The sequence below is a fragment of the Phoenix dactylifera genome, chromosome 8 (genome assembly GCF_051530095.1).
Source record: "Phoenix dactylifera cultivar Ajwa chromosome 8, Ajwa_hap1_PhDact_Kaust_v1.1, whole genome shotgun sequence".
In the NCBI taxonomy this organism is placed as follows: domain Eukaryota; kingdom Viridiplantae; phylum Streptophyta; class Magnoliopsida; order Arecales; family Arecaceae; genus Phoenix; species Phoenix dactylifera.
Genome location: NC_143197.1, coordinates 33787139 through 33805421, shown reverse-complemented (window position 1 = coordinate 33805421; position 18283 = coordinate 33787139). Strand labels below are relative to the sequence as shown.

At 41.9% G+C, this 18283-nt stretch overlaps 1 protein-coding gene across 1 annotated transcript; it reads left to right on the top strand.

Moving 5' to 3' along the window:
- The first annotated feature begins 334 nt into the window (after positions 1-334).
- On the top strand, positions 335-16986 carry TAAC (thylakoid ATP/ADP carrier). The gene is made up of 10 exons (XM_008787132.6): positions 335-1061; positions 1462-1518; positions 14260-14322; positions 14408-14464; positions 14582-14665; positions 14892-14960; positions 15026-15138; positions 15237-15406; positions 16465-16543; positions 16676-16986. Exons 1-10 carry the CDS (start codon positions 663-665, stop codon positions 16776-16778), a joined length of 1194 nt encoding a protein of 397 aa, XP_008785354.1. The 5' UTR covers positions 335-662; the 3' UTR covers positions 16779-16986.
- Positions 16987-18283: the final 1297 nt, after the last annotated feature.

Sequence of the window (18283 nt, the reverse complement as noted above, 5' to 3'; positions counted from 1 at the left end):
TGGGCCCCGACCCGAGACCTCCGTGTGAGTACGTCACACCTGGCACCACCAAAGCAGCCAGCCGACCAGTAGCACTTCTAGACCCCGTGTCCAGGCTAGGGGCATCCGGTCCCCACATTTAATCGACGCCCACGCGTTTCGAACCTGGAACCACTTGGTTAGAAGCCGAGCTCCGTTCCAACTGAGCTACCGCCTTGGCGGCTGTGATTATCTTCTTTTGGGCATTGCTTAATCAAATAGGTTTGCAAGTTGTCCCATGTGCATTAAACATGCCAAAGACCGCGGGCATTGCTTAATCAATATATAACCCTGTCATGCCGAAACATCACGGGCCCGCACTCCTTCCGCATATTCATTGTTGTCACCATCATCGAAGAGAGAGAGAGAGAGAGCAATTGTGCAATGCGCCCCCCACCCCCCCCCCCCCCCCCCCCCCCCCCCCGAAGCCAGAAATGCAGCCGCTGTGCTGCGTCACCGTGCTGTCTCTGACTAAAGACAAAACTCCCCGGTGCGAGCTACCCCTTATCTGACCCAAGGCCCGCCCCTCCTCCTCTGTTTTTATTTCCTCCTCTCTATCCTCTCCTCGTTTCGTTGTTTTGCCTGGGAGGGAAGGGAATTGAATTGTTGAGGGGAGGAGGAGGGGGTGCGGGGGGAAGGAGGCAATGGGGAGGAGAAAAGGAGTGCTGATATGGCGTCACATCCCGGCCCTCCAGAAGGACAACTTGGCCGGCGATTGCGAACCTCCTCTTTCTTCTTGGGTTGGGCCGCGGCCCGCCACGTCTCTTCGCCCGTTCGCCTCCGTCTCCGTGGGTGACGGCAGCACCAGAGGCAGCGGCGATGAGAGCAATAACGGTAGCAACGATAACAGCGGCGGCATCGGCTCGTTGGTTGCGGAGAGGGAGAAGGATGGATTCCCCTCGGCGGCGCAGCTGGTGAGGCACCCGCAGGCGTTGCTGGCCTTGGTCCCGGATGGGGTTGCGCTCTTCTCCGCCGGCGCCATCGCTGGTGCCGCCGCCAAGACCGTCACCGCCCCCCTCGATCGAATCAAGCTCCTCATGCAGGTCCGTCCGTCTTCCCTCCCCCCTTCAAAAAAAACAAGAAAACATTTATACCTCCAATTAAATAATAAATATACCCACCCGTCCTTCCCTCCATCGTCTTTCTTTCTCTCCGTCGAGCCCTAGATTTTTCTTTCCCGTGCCCCCAGTATCTGGTCGAGTCGTCCCAAAACGAATTCCGGCCTCCCTCCCTGCCCGCTTTATCTGCGATGCCTCCATTGCTTCCCTCCTTACCATGGCCGGATGACCTATCGCTCTTTCTCTGGACTTCCCTCATTTCTGCTGCGATCAGCAGACCAGTAGATGATTGATTCCAGGATTTTGTTTCATGGAGACTCTTGTAATGCTGATGCGGTTGTGTCTTGTTCATACATGTTTGACATCCAATGCTCCCTGCTTTCAGACTCATGGGCTGCGGGCTGCCGAAGGAACTGGGAAAAAGGGAATTGGCTTCATCGAGGTGCGAACTGCTGCTTTTGCTTCTTATGCGTTCTGAAATCCTCTCTGTCCATCATGCTGTGCTGCCTGCTTTGCACATTCACCACAACCTTGTTCACGACCAGAGGTTTGGATGACTTAGGAGGAGTTGGACTGTTGCTATCCGCTCCTATTTCAATGACAAGAATCGCACCCAACTAGGATAAAGGACTTGACGCACTACCTTTTTCTAGGCAGGATGGTAGCATAGAGAACCATGGAAACGCTCAGAGATGGTAGAATCCATGTTTAAAAAAAAAAAAGATGTAGCAAACCTAGTAGGATGATTGGATGAATCAGCAGTCACAGCAAAGAGGAGTGGATTCGAGGAAGATGAAGAGGGGGGGGGGGGGGGGGGGGGGGGACAGGAAAAAGGGCCACAAACAGCAGCATTTCTAGGTTGATTTACTGAGCGAAGGGGGTTCAGACACCAAATTTTTGGAGGTATAATGGAAGGTGTTCAAGGTTGTGATCAATGGCACAACTCTGAAAGAAGTGGGAGGTTTCTCATCTCTTGCTAATCTTTTCTATGTGTTATCCATGATGTAATTATTGGTTTCAATTTCATTAAATAAATGTCACACTTCTTTTTTCTTCCTAATCTTACACTAGACCGAAACTTAGACTCGACTCAATCCAGACCCAAATGCATTGTTTTGTGTTTGACTTGAATTTGACCTGACCCAGTGGGTCTAAAAAAATTTCATCGACTTGACTTGGTTGGTCAGTAGGCGGGTCTGGGTCTAAAATCATGACCTAAAGAAGACTAGGTTGGGTCTAGATCATTCTTGCCCTAGGAGCAATCCAGCCCAATTGTTGGCCTAGTTCCAAATGATAGAGATGGAAGGTATCCAAAGGAGCTAGGACTTATTTGGTGCTCTTAACTTGTATTCATGGAATATCCAACATTGGTTGAAGTATGTAAGGGCAAGAGGTAGGTAAGATAGAAGTAGCCATAATTGGGCTCTCTCTTCTCTCTCTCTTACACACGCGTCCACACACGCATGGACACGGACACACACAGTGCTGAGCAGTGATGCCGCAACATTGGACGTGTGAGACTTCTTCCATAATGTGTAACAAATTCATGATCTATGAGAAAGTGAAATTTTCATAGTCTTTCTAGCTTGTGTTGTATTAAAAAGCCATGAATTGTGCTTATGACACAGTATGCATGATGCTTCTATTATCTCGCCCTATCTAAGATTGAAGGGTGTTCTTGTGTGGAATGTAAAGTCATGCAAGATGAATGTGAACAGCAGAAGCATTGTGCACATTGTCACAAGATTTGGTGATGAATTTGCTTTGTGGTGTAGAACCAAGTCCGGGAAGGCAGACTTCAGTGGATACGATGTACTCACGTTGCAATTTTAAATCAGGAACAGAAGAAGAGGGAGAAGAGAAGGAGGAAGAGGAAGAAAAGAAGGAGAAGAGAAGGAGAAAGAGAGGAGGAGGAGACGTGGGGAAGAAAATTGTTAATCTTTCATTAACCCTAATTAACATAAAAGTTTCCTATAAATAGGGCCCAATAAGAACAATTAAAATAAAACCCCTTACACAAAAATAATGCCCAATAAACCCACAAATAAGCCCTAAAATGCAAATAAGCCCAGAAATAAAATAAACCACAAATAAACCCTAAAATGCAAATAAACCCAGAAATAAAAATAAACAAATATGCAAATAAAATGAGGACCTAGCTGATGTCCCCATCAACTCCTCCCGGGTGGGAAAAACTCGACCCAGTCCAGCGTAGATCTGGCCGGCTGTCGTACTGCTCCAGAAGATCAGGGTCAAGGCTCTGCAACTCAGCTCGCGAAATCCACGTCACATCTGATTCGGGTCGACCTTTCCACCGAACAAGATAACGTTGGTAGCTTCCTCTCCTGGTAGATATAACCTGCTCATCTAATATATGTTCTATGTGTTCTCTGCGTGCATGAAATTGTGGAGGTGGAGGCTCAATAGCAGGTGCGGGATCAGGGTGATCAACAACAGTGGATGTATCAACAAAAGGGTCAGAAGGAATGAATGTTGATTTCTTGTATGGGACTAAATCTTCAATATTAAATGTCGCACTAATCCCATAGTCGTCAGGAAGATCTACAACATAAGCATTCGAACTGATTTTCTTTAGGACTTTGAACGGTCCCGCACTACGAGATTGCAACTTTTTGAACGTCCCCGAAGGAAGTCGTTCAGGTCTAATTCTTACCATGACAGAATCGCCTACATTCAATTCTTTATAACGTCTGTGCAAATCAGCAAGGGATTTATATTTTAAGTTATTAGAGTGAATATGTGTGCTGATCTCCTGATGCAATGAATGCAGGTGTGAAGCAAATGATTGTGCAGACTCAGAGACTCCATATTGATGAGACATGGGAATCAAGTCTATGGGTTGCCTAGGTTTATATCCATTCACCACTTCGAAAGGACTCATGCCTAAGGTCCTATTGACCGAACTATTATATGCAAACTCGGCAGTTGGTAACACGAGATCCCAAGTCCTAGCATGCTCACCTACCAGACATCTTAAAAGATTTCCTAGACTTCGGCTGACAACTTCGGTCTGGCCATCAGTTTGGGGATGATAGGCAGAGGAAAATTTTAATTTGGTACCCATCATGTGCGAAAGAGTTTTCCAAAAATAACTTATAAATTTAACATCCCTATCGGACACAATAGATTTTGGGAGGCCATGGAGTCTAACGACTTCGTCAAAATAGAGTTTCGCAATCCTAGAAGCATCGGAAGTCTTAGAATATGGAAGAAAATGAGCCATTTTAGAGAACCGGTCCACCACTACAAAAATGGAATCGTGTTTGGTCGAGGTACGTGGAAGCCCTAACACAAAATCCCTGCTAACATCTTGCCACGGACAATCAGGAACAGGTAGTGGAGTGTAAAGCCCAGTGTTCTGTTTACGTTGTTTGGCTAGTTGACATGTGCGACACTGAGCGACAATTTTGGCCACGTCTCTCTTGAGACTCGGCCAGAAGAAACGTCTTTCTACCATTTCAATGGTTTTGTCTCTCCCGAAATGCCCAGACAGTCCTCCAGCGTGTACTTCCCATACTAGAAAATCTCTCAATGAGGTTCGAGGAATACACAAACGGTCGGAGCGAAAGAGATAATTATCTTGTAAAAAGAAATCATCTTGCTCTCTCTACTCCATCTCGTAAGGTCAGGTATACATCACTAAAATCGGGACAGATGGTATATTGTTCCCTGATCCTTTCAAAACCAATTACTTCAGTGCTCATCACGGATAAGAGGAAGATCCGTCGACTGAGCGCATCAGCAGCCTTGTTCTCAACTCCAGCTTTATGTTTCAGCACAAAAGTATAGGCTTGCAGAAACTCAATCCATCGGCCATGTCGAAGGTTTAGTTTCTTTTGAGAATTGAGATACTTTAAAGCCTCATGGTCTGAATACAGGACAAATTCTTGCGGTAGCAAATAGTGTCGCCAATGTCGCAAAGTTTGCACTACCGCATAGAATTCCTTATCATAGGTGGAATAACGCAACCTGCCGTCACTTAACTTTTCACTAAAGAACGCGACAGGGTGACCTTCTTGGCTTAACACGCCACCTATGCCAACGCCAGAGGCATCACATGCGACCTCGAATACCTTAGTGAAATCGGGGAGGCGCAAGACAGGTGCTTTGGTCATCCTATGCTTAACATCTTTAAATGCTTGGGATGCTGACTTAGTCCAGATAAAGTCTCCTTTCTTCATGCAATCTGTAATGGGAGACATTATCGAACTAAAATTTCTAATGAAGCGACGATAGAAAGTAGCCAAACCATGAAAACTACGTACTTCTGCTAGGGTCTTGGGCTCAGACCAATCGACTATCGCGCTTACTTTTTCTGGATCAGCGGAGACACCCTTGGAAGACACTATGAACCCTAAGAAAGTGACGTGATCAGTCAGGAAGGCACACTTCTTAGGGTTTGCAAAGAAACCTTCTTTCCGCAGGACATCACAAACTTGCCTTAAATGTGAGAGATGGAGCTCTTGAGTTTGACTATAGATGAGGATGTCATCAAAATATACAACGACAAATTTATTCAAGAAAGGTCGAAAGATCTGTGTCATCACCCTCATAAAAGTACTTGGAGCATTTGTTAACCCGAAAGGTATTACTAACCATTCGTAGAGTCCATCTTTGGTTTTGAATGCGGTTTTCCATTCATCCCCAGGACGAATCCGAATCTGGTGGTACCCACTCTTGAGGTCGATCTTGGAAAAAACTGTAGCACCAGACATATAGTCTAAAAGGTCGTCCAGCCTCGGAATGGAAAAACGATACTTAACCGTGATTTTATTGATAGCACGGCTATCGACGCACATCCTCCAAGAGCCATCTTTCTTGGGAGTGAGGAGTGCAGGTACAGCACAGGGACTCAGACTCTCACGAATATACCTTCGAGTGAAGAGTTCGTCAACTTGACGTTTCAGTTCAGTGTGCTCGTTTGGGTTGAGTCTATGATGGGGAAGATTTGGCAATGACGCTCCAGGAATGAGATCAATTACGTGCTGGATATCACGCATCGGGGGAGTGCAGCTGGAAGATCATTTGGGAAAACAGAGTGAAACTCCTCCAACAGGGGAACTACGGCGGCCGGATGCTCGGCATTTTTCTTTCCATTGATAACTCTAGCCACAAGGGCGAACACAGGTGAGTGGCTTTCGATATCTTTCATTACCTCTTTCGAAGTAATGATGTGAAGTGACTCGTCTTTTCGTGGTGTAGCACCCTTCTTCTCAGGGCCAGGCTCTCTAGGAGGCAATGAATTCAGTATAATTTTCCGACCCTGGAACATAAAGCTACACGAATTTGATCGACCATGAAGTGTGACGTCCCTATCGTATAACCAAGGTCTTCCTAGAATGACTTGACCTACGTCCATCGGAAGGCAGTCGCACCAAATCTCGTCTTTATAAGATAGAAATTGAATCGGGACAAGGCATCTTTCCGATACCAAAATGGACGTCTTATCTACCCAGGCTACTTTATATGGATTAGGATGAGGGGTAGATTTCAGGCCAAGGCGAGAAACAACTCCAGATGCAATGGCGTTGATGCAACTCCCACTATCAAATAAGATTTTGCATGTTTTACCATTGATCTTAATAAGCGTGTAAAATAGGGAGGTTCTACGCCAATCTTGTTCAGTTTTTGTTTGGGCTAGAGTACACCTAACTACATGAAGCCTAGGATTTTGTTCATTCCGATCAGTGGGCTCGTATTGGGGTGTAGGCTGGGCAAGCTCTAACCCGGACTGTTCGTCTCCAAAGTCGTCTACAAAATCCTCGATGTTTGGTTCATAGACTTCTTCGACATATTCAGTCTCCTGAGTTCCTGCTTCCAGTTCAGTCATCAAATAAGTCTTGGCATTACATTGAGACGCGATATGGCCAAACTTTTGGCACCTGAAACACTGAGTTTGGCTTCTTGAGGGCGGGTTGGACCCTAATATGCCTTTTCCTTTATCAGTTGACGGACTTTGAGCAGGCATCGGGAACGGCCTAGTCGGTGTTTGGCTAGAGCCGGGCTGGGTAGGATGGTTGGAGAGTGGTCTGGATTGCGGGAGATAGCTTTGATTAGGTCGGGCTCCTGGGGGTAAAAACCGAGAGTCGGTACGTCTCACTACAGGGACTCGTAAAAAACTATCTACATCTTGAGCCAACTGGTATGCCTGGCCAAGGGTGGTAATCTCTCGGAGGATTAATTCTTTCTGGATTTCCTCGCGGAGTCCTGCCCGAAACCTAGAAAGAGTAACAGTCTCCTCTTCGATTACACCGCACCTCATGTGAAACTCCTCAAATCGTGCAATGTAATCGGCAACAGTTGAAGTTCCTTGAGTTAGTTTCTGCCACCTATCCATAAGGCGTTGTCGGTAAGAGAATGGCAGATACTTCTCATTCAGTTTTTCTTTCATATCCTCCCAGGTGGTGATACGTGGAAGCCTCTGGGTCTCACGCCTATGTTCTACGTTATGCCAGTACCAGTGAGCTTGTCCAATAAGCTTCATTTTAGCAAACCGTACTTTTCGATCATCAGTCATCTCGTACCACTCAAAATAGTTATCCATGGCTGCTCTCCAATCAAGGTACACACTCGGCTCTAATTGACCAGCAAATGTGGGAGCATCTACTCGTACGGTACGAAGTAGTCGCTCGTCAAGATCACGCTGGTGATCAAGAGGAAGTTGGTTCCTAGGGGGATGGGGAAAAGCTACAGGTGGTGTGGTCAACCCAAACTCGGGATAAGCTGCGATTGGGGTTGACGGTTCAGGAGTCCTAGGATGTTGCACTAAAGCACGGATCTCTCTTTTGAATTCATCTTGATCAGCTCGTAATGCAGCTAACTGTTCCAAAATATCTTGTAGAACTCTGGGGTCCATGGTGGGTAAAGGGGTCTGAGAGTCAGTGAGGAGGTACTCTCTACCACTACGGGTTGGCATGCAGGAACTACTCTAATTGGTGATATGATATGTAATGCTACTAATGAACCCTAACTGACCAAATGTGATGCAGGACAACTTACTAATGCAATCTACTATGAATTCGGAAATCAGCAAATTTTCACAAAAATAACTTAAAATTAAATATTACTAATTTGCACTTTGGTTATTTCGGAATTAAGGCAGGAAATTAGTCACTATAAGAAATTAGGTTGCAAACACGTATTACAGTTATTCAAAGTCCAAAAGTAATCTGATCTATGGATGTTGAGGCTGTCCTGTCGCTAAGGTGTGCTAATTTAATACTTAGATTTAAATGGTAGGTAGGACGGGTGTGGTGTTAAATGTTCTAGGTTTTGCAGTTTGACAAGAAAATAAGTTTCAAAATAGGATTGTCATGCAAGAGAACTAGAACATAATTAGATAAACAAGCCCAAAAGGAGGAAGAACCTATTACCTGTGGTGAATGCAGTCAATCAGAATCGTGTACTCGTGGGCTGAGGCGACGGTCGGGGCGCGGCGAGTCGGCTCGTCGGATGGCGTGAATCTGGTCGAATCACAGCAACTTGGGGGCCTGCTGAACCTGCTAACCATAGGCTGTACTGTGTAGTGTGGCTGGCGGGCCTGTAAATGAAGGAGGCCTGTGAGTTGACCTCTGAAGCAGTGGCGGGCCCTGCAGTCGGTTGGACCGCAGATGATCGGGCTCAGGAATGGGCCGCAGGTGGATCGGGCGCAGAAATGGGGCGCGGCTCAGAAAGAGGTGGGGAGAGGGGCGTGATGGGGCTCGAGTGAAGGATTGTTAAGAGAGCCCAAAAATGGAAGGGAGATGGAGAGGAGAGGTGGCGGGTGGTGGCGTGTGGTGGAAAGGGGAAAGGGGTCGGCAACCACAACTGGAAGAGGGAAAAAACTCTGAATGGTGGCGGGCGGTGGAGGTATTTGAGGAAAGGGGAGATGGGATCCGGTGTCAAGAAGGGGGCACAGAAGGGAAGAAGATGAAGGAAGCGACGGTTGGGATGGTGGCCGAAGTCGGGAGGTGCTGTGGTGGTGCTCGGGGTGGCGGTGGCGAAGATGGCGTGGGTCCGGCGAAGTGAAGGCGGAGACGGCGGAGGTGGTGCAGAAGAGATGGAGCGGCAGCAGCGGCGGCGACTTGAAATAGAGGGCGGAGCTCGGCTTTGGTAATGACGCGGCGAGTCGTGCGCAGGCGGCGCGGTTCGGCAGTGGAGATGGCGAGGTGGCGGCGGCGTAAGCGGTAGCGATTGGCGGCGGCGGAAACCCTCTGGGTTTCCTCTTGGCAGAACAGAGGTAAGTATTTTCCTTTTTTTTTTTTTAGGGACACGTGCACGTCACGTGATCCAACGGTTTTCTTTTTTTTTTTTTTGAACCTTAACGGGTTCGGGTTATCGGGTTCGGGTTTCGGTTGGAACCCGTTCCGATAATCGTGAAACCCAACACGTGCAATTCACGTGCAAAAGATTTTTTTTTTTTTTTAAATGGATCGCTGAACCGGGTTACCGGTTTGTGGGTAACGGGTTTAGGACTTACCCGTTACCTGGCTTCTTCTTCAACCTCCCGATCGATTCGGGAGAGAGCTCCGGACGCTTCGGCAGCGGTTGCGGAATGGCCGAACGTCGTGGCGACGGTGTTCGCGGCCGCAGCTCCGTGGTCGGCGGCGACCGGATGCGGGGCGGGGGACGCGGCGGTGGTTGGAGCGGCGACTGCGTGCGGAACGGAGGGCGGACCGGCGGCTGCAGGCGGGGCGGCCGACGCAGTGGCGACTGCGGGTTCGAGGGTCAAAGCTGCAAGGAGGGCGGTGACGCTCTTCTTCTTTCCGGCGGCGGGAACCGCTCGTGGCCCTTCGACACGCTCCGGCGTCCGTGGTCGATGTACGGCGTAGTACTTGTGCGGCCACAGAAATCTGGGAATCCGGCGACGCTCGGCCATACACCGGCTGACGGTGGTTGCAGGTGGTGGGGCAGCGGCGGCTCGGGCAGGGTACGTCGGAGGAACCGCGACGATGGTAGCGGCGGACGGACGAACGGGGACGACAACCCTGTTCCCTTTTTTTTTTTTTGAAACCGAGGGATTGTTTCCCTCTGTCGTTCCTGTGAAAACCGAGAGAGCGAGGGAATATTTTCTTCTTTTTTTTTTTTGCTCTCGGTTTGGATGAAATAGCCGGGAGATGGAAGTGCTAACATGGCGTTCACCTGACGGCAGCCCACGGGAACTGAGGCCCTGATGGAACGGGGCTTTGGCAGCAGGGGCAAAACCCAACCTTGCTCTGATACCAAGTTAGTGTAGAACCAAGTCCGGGAAGGCAGACTTCAGTGGATACGATGTACTCACGTTGCAATTTTAAATCAGGAACAGAAGAAGAGGGAGAAGAGAAGGAGGAAGAGGAAGAAAAGGAGAAGAGGAGAAAGAGAGGAGGAGGAGACGTGGGGAAGAAAATTGTTAATCTTTCATTAACCCTAATCAACATAAAAGTTCCCTATAAATAGGGCCCAATAAGAACAATTAAAATAAAACCCCTTACACAAAAATAATGCCCAATAAACCCACAAATAAGCCCTAAAATGCAAATAAGCCCAGAAATAAAATAAACCACAAATAAACCCTAAAATGCAAATAAACCCAGAAATAAAAATAAACAAATATGCAAATAAAATGGGGACCTAGCTGATGTCCCCATCACTTTGAAGGTTGAAAAGAACTTTGAGCCCAATGAAGTAACTTGGCTGAACAAAACCTCTAGACTAGTAAGGCCCTATTTGGGGGAACTGTTGGCAGTAGAGCTGTTGGAAGTAGAGCTGTCTGAAGTAGAGCTGTTATAAAAAGTTGTTTGCTGTTTGGTAACTATATTCGTAAAGTGCTGTGGTATTTTGTTTTGTGTTTAGTAAACAAACTGAGAAAGTACTTTTGTATGACAAAATTACCATAAAGGATATTGCATAGTATTATACAACAGAACATAATAAAACATAACATAAATTAATACAAAAATATACGATATAGTATAATATTATTGTAATATAAAATAATATTATGTTAATATAGCATAATAGTAATATAATTATTAGAGTAAATTAATATTTGGATATATAACATGATATTAAATTATTTAACATAACATATTAATGTATTATGATATAATGTAATATATATTATATTTATAGTATAATACAATAATAAAAGTATAAAATATTATAATTATTAGTATAAATTAATTTCTCATAATATAACATAATATTAAATTATTTAAAATAACATATTAATGTATTATAATGTAATGTAATATAATACAATATTTATAGTATAATACAATAATAAAGGTATAAAATATTATAATAATTATTATAAATTAATTTTTCATGATATAACATAATATTAAATTATTTAAAATAACATATTAATGTATTATAATGTAATGTAATATAATATAATATTTATAGTATAATACAATAATAAAGGTATGAAATATTATAATTATTAGTATAAATTAATTTTCCATAATATAACATAATATTAAATTATTTAACATAACATATTAATGTATTATGATATAATATAATATGATATTATATTTATAGTATAATACAAAAATAAAGGTATAAAATATTATAATTATTAGTATAAATTAATTTTTCATAATATAACATAATATTAAATTATTTAACATAACATATTAATGTATTATGATATAATATAATATGATATTATATTTATAGTATAATACAAAAATAAAGGTATAAAATATTATAATTATTAGTATAAAATAATTTCTCATAATTTCTCATAAAATAATTTTCCACGGTACAGGGGCTCTTCTTCATGGTCCACGCTCGAGGAGGACCTCAGCGTGGGCCGCGAGGTTGATGATAAAAAAAACAATAGATTGATTTTGGAAGGTATGGAGAAGGATTAAAATTTTTTTTTCTAAAATGTGGTTCAAGAGATGCATACAAAAATTGAAAAGAAAAATACCTTTTCTTACGGAAGGGAGTCTGACGGCTAGGGTTCTTGGCTCTAGTAGATTTTTAAGTTTATAAAGGGACAAACTATGTAATTATGTTATTTTAATATAGGCATTTTTGTCAAAAATACAGCTTTCCGAAAAAGCTGAAACAGCTTCCTCCCAAAAGCTCCAAATTGGAGCTTCCTTCCAAAAGCTGCTTTCAGCTTCCCGCAAAAGCTGAAACAGCTTTTTGAAAAATTTACCAAACACAGTTTTTCATCTAAAAGTACTTTTGAAGGGCCAGAGAGTGCTTTCTGGCCCTCCAAAAGCTCCCCCAAACAGGGCCTAAGTCTAGAAGCTAGTAACTCCATTTTCATTTTTTCAAAATTTTGAAAGAGATTGCATATCATGAAACCTGTATATAGATTCTATAAAATCATCTTTGGGCATGGTGTTTTATATAAGGACTTGAGTTTTGAAGTATGTATTTATGCTTTAGTGTGAGGGTGCATTATATACACAAATCAATGGAAATTCATATTTCATATATACAAAAAAATGTGTTTATTTTTCTCCAAAAAGAAATTTGTATGGTTTTGGTAAAGAGTGTTCACTTTGTATGTACACACATATATATCCATACCTATAAATTCTGAGTGTATACATGTATTTGATGTCTTTTATTAAGCAAAGGGAACAGAGAACCCCCGCCAACCCCTCTCTTTCTCCTTCCTCTTCCTCCCAAGTCACTTTCTACAAGAAGTTAGAACTTGACAATGCAAGGATAAATTTTCTCTAAGGGAATGATAATGATGCATGCTAGAGAAGTCTTAAAATCATCTATATTTACTTGTTTTAATTTGATTATGTTTTCATAATTAATAAAAAAAGAAAAAATAATATGTTGACAAACCAAGGAAGATTCTTAGCAGAATCGTTGAATTGCAATTCTTAAATTATGGACTTTTTTATTATTATCATTATTATTATTATTGTTATTATTATTATTATTGTTATTTTGATTAGCTAGGCCAGTGCGTACGATCCAATTGAGTGAAGTTAATTTCCTTTTAAAAAAGGTTTTATTTTAATCAGAACAATTTTTGATAGATGTTTTAACAGGTTGGTTGAAGTCTTTATATCACTATAATCAGGTTATCATGTGATTTTTGGGTGTTTACACTCTATAAAGCTTTTTGTCACTTTAAAAGTGTTTATTGGACAGGAAATTTATTTTTCTTTGTAATATGTCTGTTGGAAATTTAGTATATATGTCTCATATCTCCTGAATTGTACATGACGGTCAAACATGCAAGCACATCTATGCAAATTTGTGTGGGTATGTGTACGTGTTCATCTCTAGGCATGTGGACGTAATACCCATATACATTTACATGCCAATATTTTATAGGGTTGCAAAATAATGCATGCAGATATGTGTGCACGCGTGTTCTCATGCACTTGTCCACTTGCATCTAAATCTAAGACTGCTTTCATATAAGTGTATGTGTACATGTATATATCCACTAGATTGAAAATAATGGTGTTACAGACTTCAGGACATAGTGACAGAAAAGCTTGCCTTCATTTATTAATTTCTTACAATCTTAAGGGGCGATTTAGTTTGATCTTTTGGTTACCCAGGTTCTGGAAATTTGTAACTAAAATCTGGCTATCAAGAAAGAGATGATATCAAGGCAGAGATGAGGATCTTTAGGCAGCTCTAGAATATATTTTTCATGATGGTTTATTGGAAATTTTTGCATTTGAGGAACTTTGGGAGTTCCAGCAAAGGTGGATAGAGTGGTAAAGAGTCGCTTGTGGTGGTTCTATTGTGTGCATTGAAGGCAGAAATACCTCATCTTTTTGGCTTATAACTTAGAAGCTGATGGGATTTAAAAACATTTGAAGAGAAGATGAGTATGAATTTACATAATGCTATTGGATCATACATATATTTATGATGATACCAGTCTTAAATTTCTATAAATATTAAGCTTTAGTGCTCATCACCATTGAGGATAATAACCTAGATCAAATTTCCTATAGTTTGGGCAATAGATCAAATTTCTTTCCACCTTACAGTTGTTTAAGAACATAAATTTTAATGCCCTTTTTCTCCTGTAAAACTTAGTCCTGTCTTCATTCCTAGTATCTTGGTTGCAGTGTTTATTAGTTTTTTTAAGTTGTGGCATCATGCTTGTACTCTTTCATGCTTTTAATGATGGATAGCCTAGGTGTTTCTTGGAGTATCTTATTTGATCTTAAATTTAGCTTCTTCATATTGTTGTTAGGCTATTACATTGATAGGAAAGGAGGAAGGTATTAAAGGCTATTGGAAAGGCAATCTTCCCCAGGTTTCTGACATCTGCTACCTCTCCGGCTGCATCAAATGCTCTCATTTATCTTTTCCTGGTCTCAATATGTGTGAATCATTTTCAGGTGATACGCATAATTCCATACAGTGCTGTCCAGCTTTTTGCTTATGAGGTTTACAAGGTAATGGAAATTCCTTTAATATAATACAATCTTCTGAGGTTTCACTTAGTCTGTGATATCTTGTTTGAGCTTAATCTTTGACATGCAAACTTTTCTGTTTAAAATTTTGGCTTTCAGAAACTTTTCAGGAAAAAAGATGGGGAACTCTCTGTAGTTGGGAGGCTTGCTGCAGGGGCTTGTGCTGGGATGACCTCCACACTTGTGAGTTTTATATGAAGACACAATTTAATCGTGTGCAGATGTGCTTTTGTATGTGTGAATAGGTCAGTCTGGGTGTTCAAGTATGTGGTTGTATAGGTGGGCTTGCTGGTGGGTGATTGTATTAGACTTTCTGATATTGTTTTGCCTCCTGCAATAGAATGCATTTACACATGTAACATTACACACGGTATGCAATAATTTGAACTTATTTGACACTCTTTGATAGATAACATATCCTTTGGATGTGCTGCGGCTAAGGCTTGCAGTTGAACCTGGATGCAGAACTATGTCTCAGGTAAAAACCATTATGCTCAGTATTCCTTTTGCCATAGATACAATGACGAGTTTGTTACTTGCCAGGTTGCTCTGAACATGCTGAGGGAAGAAGGGATGGCATCGTTTTATAATGGTCTTGGTCCTTCTCTTATTGGAATAGCGCCTTATATTGCTGTGAACTTCTGCATTTTTGACTTGTGAGGTCACCGCCTCCATGTTCCATTAATAACTTAGGAAGTCTGATATAGTTTCTAACGTAAAAGTGACATTCTCCTCATTAATATATAAATGACAGGGTGAAGAAATCTCTTCCAGAGAAGTATCAAAAGAGACCAGAGACATCAATGGCAACTGCTATAGTGTCAGCAACACTTGCTACACTTATGTGCTATCCTCTGGATACTGTGAGAAGGCAGATGCAAATGAAAGGCACGCCTTACAATACTGTTCTTGATGCTTTTCCAGGTAAGACATGATATTTCTAGTTATTACGTAGTTTATTTGCTTTGCTGATCCAATGGCTACTTAGGGTGTTGACTCATTCAATTAATGCTTTATGTACAATCTGATGAATTGAGATAATGTGTCATTTGTTACCACTGCATCTCAGCCCCTTCCTAGCTCAAGTGATGGTGAGAGCTTAGAATAGAAATGGTGCATGAGATTGATTGTGTTGGCAAAGGTTGTGAATTCTGACCCTTTAAGGTGATAGCAAAGAATGACTCACAGAGCTGGCTTAACACAGACACAAAAGCTTGGAAATGATATATATGCATTGCTTTACAATAGTACAAGAAAAGTGGGGTGTACATTCAGTCATTACGGATAGTCTGAATGATGAATCTGACTGATTCTTTGTTGGTTAGTGTGAAGATCTGTGCAGGCGTGTGTTTAGTTTCAAATCGGTTATTCGTTGGATAGATCTTGGATACTTATATAGGATCAAGGAACCCAAATAAAATCTTCAGACTAGCCATTTTGGGTGAGATCTTGGATTGTTACAAATGGTATCAGAGCAGACCCCACCCATAATCTATGTAGACTAGGGAACACTACAGCACGGATCCATTGGGGCCGACCATAGGCCGATTGTGATACTTGTGATTAGATTTGAATAGATTTGAATCCTTAGCCTAACGAGGACGTTAGAGCTTAAACGGTGAAGTATGTGAGGATCTGTGCAGACGTGTGTTTAGTCCCACATTGGTTATTCGCTGGATAGATCTTGGGTGCTTATATAGGATCAAGAAACCTAAATGATATCTTCCAGCTAGCTATTTTGGGTGAGATCCTGGGTTGTTACAGTTAGAGTTGACATTAAACTTGATTGTTGGCTAGGTGGCTTGAGGAATAAAAGCTAAAGATGTCTCATCTTCTAATTTGTATGACTTAGAAGCTTAAAATAGGGTCTATAATTTTAATAGCACCTTCAAGTCAATGACAAGCTAATGGCACACCCCTTTTAATCAAATTTCCATATTCACCATCAATATTTTCTTGATATGGCTTTGCCATGAATGCAGGTATTGTGAAACGTGATGGTCTCATTGGGTTGTATCGGGGCTTCGTCCCCAATGCATTGAAAAATCTGCCAAACAGCAGGTATATTTCTTGTGACTGCAGGATTAGTCTAATCACCTGAGGATGTTATGACTGTAATATCCTTTAACTACATCACTGTTGTGATTTAATATTCTTTGGCACTCTTTGCTCATTAACTTTTTCATCATGCAGCATAAGGTTGACTACTTTTGATGTGGTGAAAGGCTTAGTTTCTGCGGGGAGGAAGGAGTTCCAGAAACTCATGGAGGAAAACAGGGAGAAACTTGTTAGCTGATACACTTGGATCATCGCTATCTGTATCCTTTTAGTTTTTTATTCTCTAGGGCTTCTTGGTTGCATATTTTTGGATAGCCATGGCTGAACCAAGTTTCATCCATGAGCCGGTACTGTTTATGGTATGTATTTGGTGAGACTGGCTCAGGAGCTCTTGTGGAAGAAAATTATTCTGGACCAATGCATGCATGTAGTTGACCTCGTGCAAAGAGCTCTAAGATGGCATAAGTGGTTCCTACAGGCTGGCTTGATATAGAGGCTGTGCCCTAAGCGCTTCTTCTTGCATCCCATCTCCGTAAGATGGTCCGGACTGTTCAATGGATCGACATTAGTGCGTGCTTGCTTGCTTGCTGCTGGACACAAGCAGTTTCCATCGATATTATTAGGTGAATTCATCATTGCTCCCTTGGAACGGTAATGGTGAATAATGACCATCTGCGTTATAAGCAACGCCCTCGTCTGAAAGGGAGCCATCAGGCTTTGCCCGATGTCAGGATCATACTACCGTAAGATGGTGCTGGGTTTTTTCGGCGGTCATGTTAAAAGCACGGCCTGAAATTTTTATGTCCGCCAAGCATCTAAGGTCCTCTCGCCTTCTGATGGTTGTGGAGGGTTTAAATCTTGCCTATGCCAAGTTTTGGGGGCTTTTCCATCGTTTCCCCAACCTCTCCCATCTCACCCTTCTAGTTATAATTTTATATGTGCGATGAGGCTATAAACATATATAAATATCACATAAATAATATACCTTACACAATCTGAATTACGTTGTAATAGACATTTGTATTAGCATCTGAAAAGAAATTTATTATACAAATCGTATGCCTTATTAAAGTTTATATAAAATTAGAATATGATAACCAATCATCCTAGAAACAAGAATTTCATGACATCATGAGAAATGCCTTGTCAATAGCATTATTGAATACAATATCCACTTAAAAAAAAAGGGAGACTCTTGCAATAGAAATGCATGAGCTCTTAGCAATAGATACTTTTTCTCATGGACTTATCAAATATATTGAAATTTAAATATGACAGCATGCAGAAAGCCGTTATCGACTCTTCTGTACGGCAAGTTACATGCAGAAAGTTATTTGAAAAATAATTCTTCCAACCGGCAAAAAAATATCAAATAAAAGCTCTCAACCGCCTAGGTGATTTTTGATATTATAACTTTTATAAAAATATATAATGTAGAAAAGCATATAGAACTTCTTAATACTTTTATTGTAAAAGTGAAACTTTCAAAAAATCTACAAATAAAATAGATACAGCAGCATTAATTAATATGAGGAACATGAGATTAGCATTAATTAGAAATTCACCACATATAGACATGGATCCAACTCATCTTTTAGGTTAACTTCTTATGAAGGATTTGGCTTGGTTAAAGCTGGTTACATACCGGGCCTCGGGCCTAAACTCTATTTATCTTTAATCGGGCCTATTTAAAATTTGATCTTTTTCGCCCAAGCCCAGTGCATGACCAGCTCTACTTAGGAG

Bases quoted from the DNA above. Each gene is read 5' to 3' on its own strand.
- TAAC (XM_008787132.6), top strand. From the start codon at position 663: ATGGGGAGGAGAAAAGGAGTGCTGATATGGCGTCACATCCCGGCCCTC. The intron at 14,323-14,407 runs GTTTCTGACATC...AATCATTTTCAG, and splicing joins GGAAAGGCAATCTTCCCCAG to GTGATACGCATAATTCCATA. The intron at 15,139-15,236 runs GTGAGGTCACCG...TATAAATGACAG, and splicing joins AACTTCTGCATTTTTGACTT to GGTGAAGAAATCTCTTCCAG.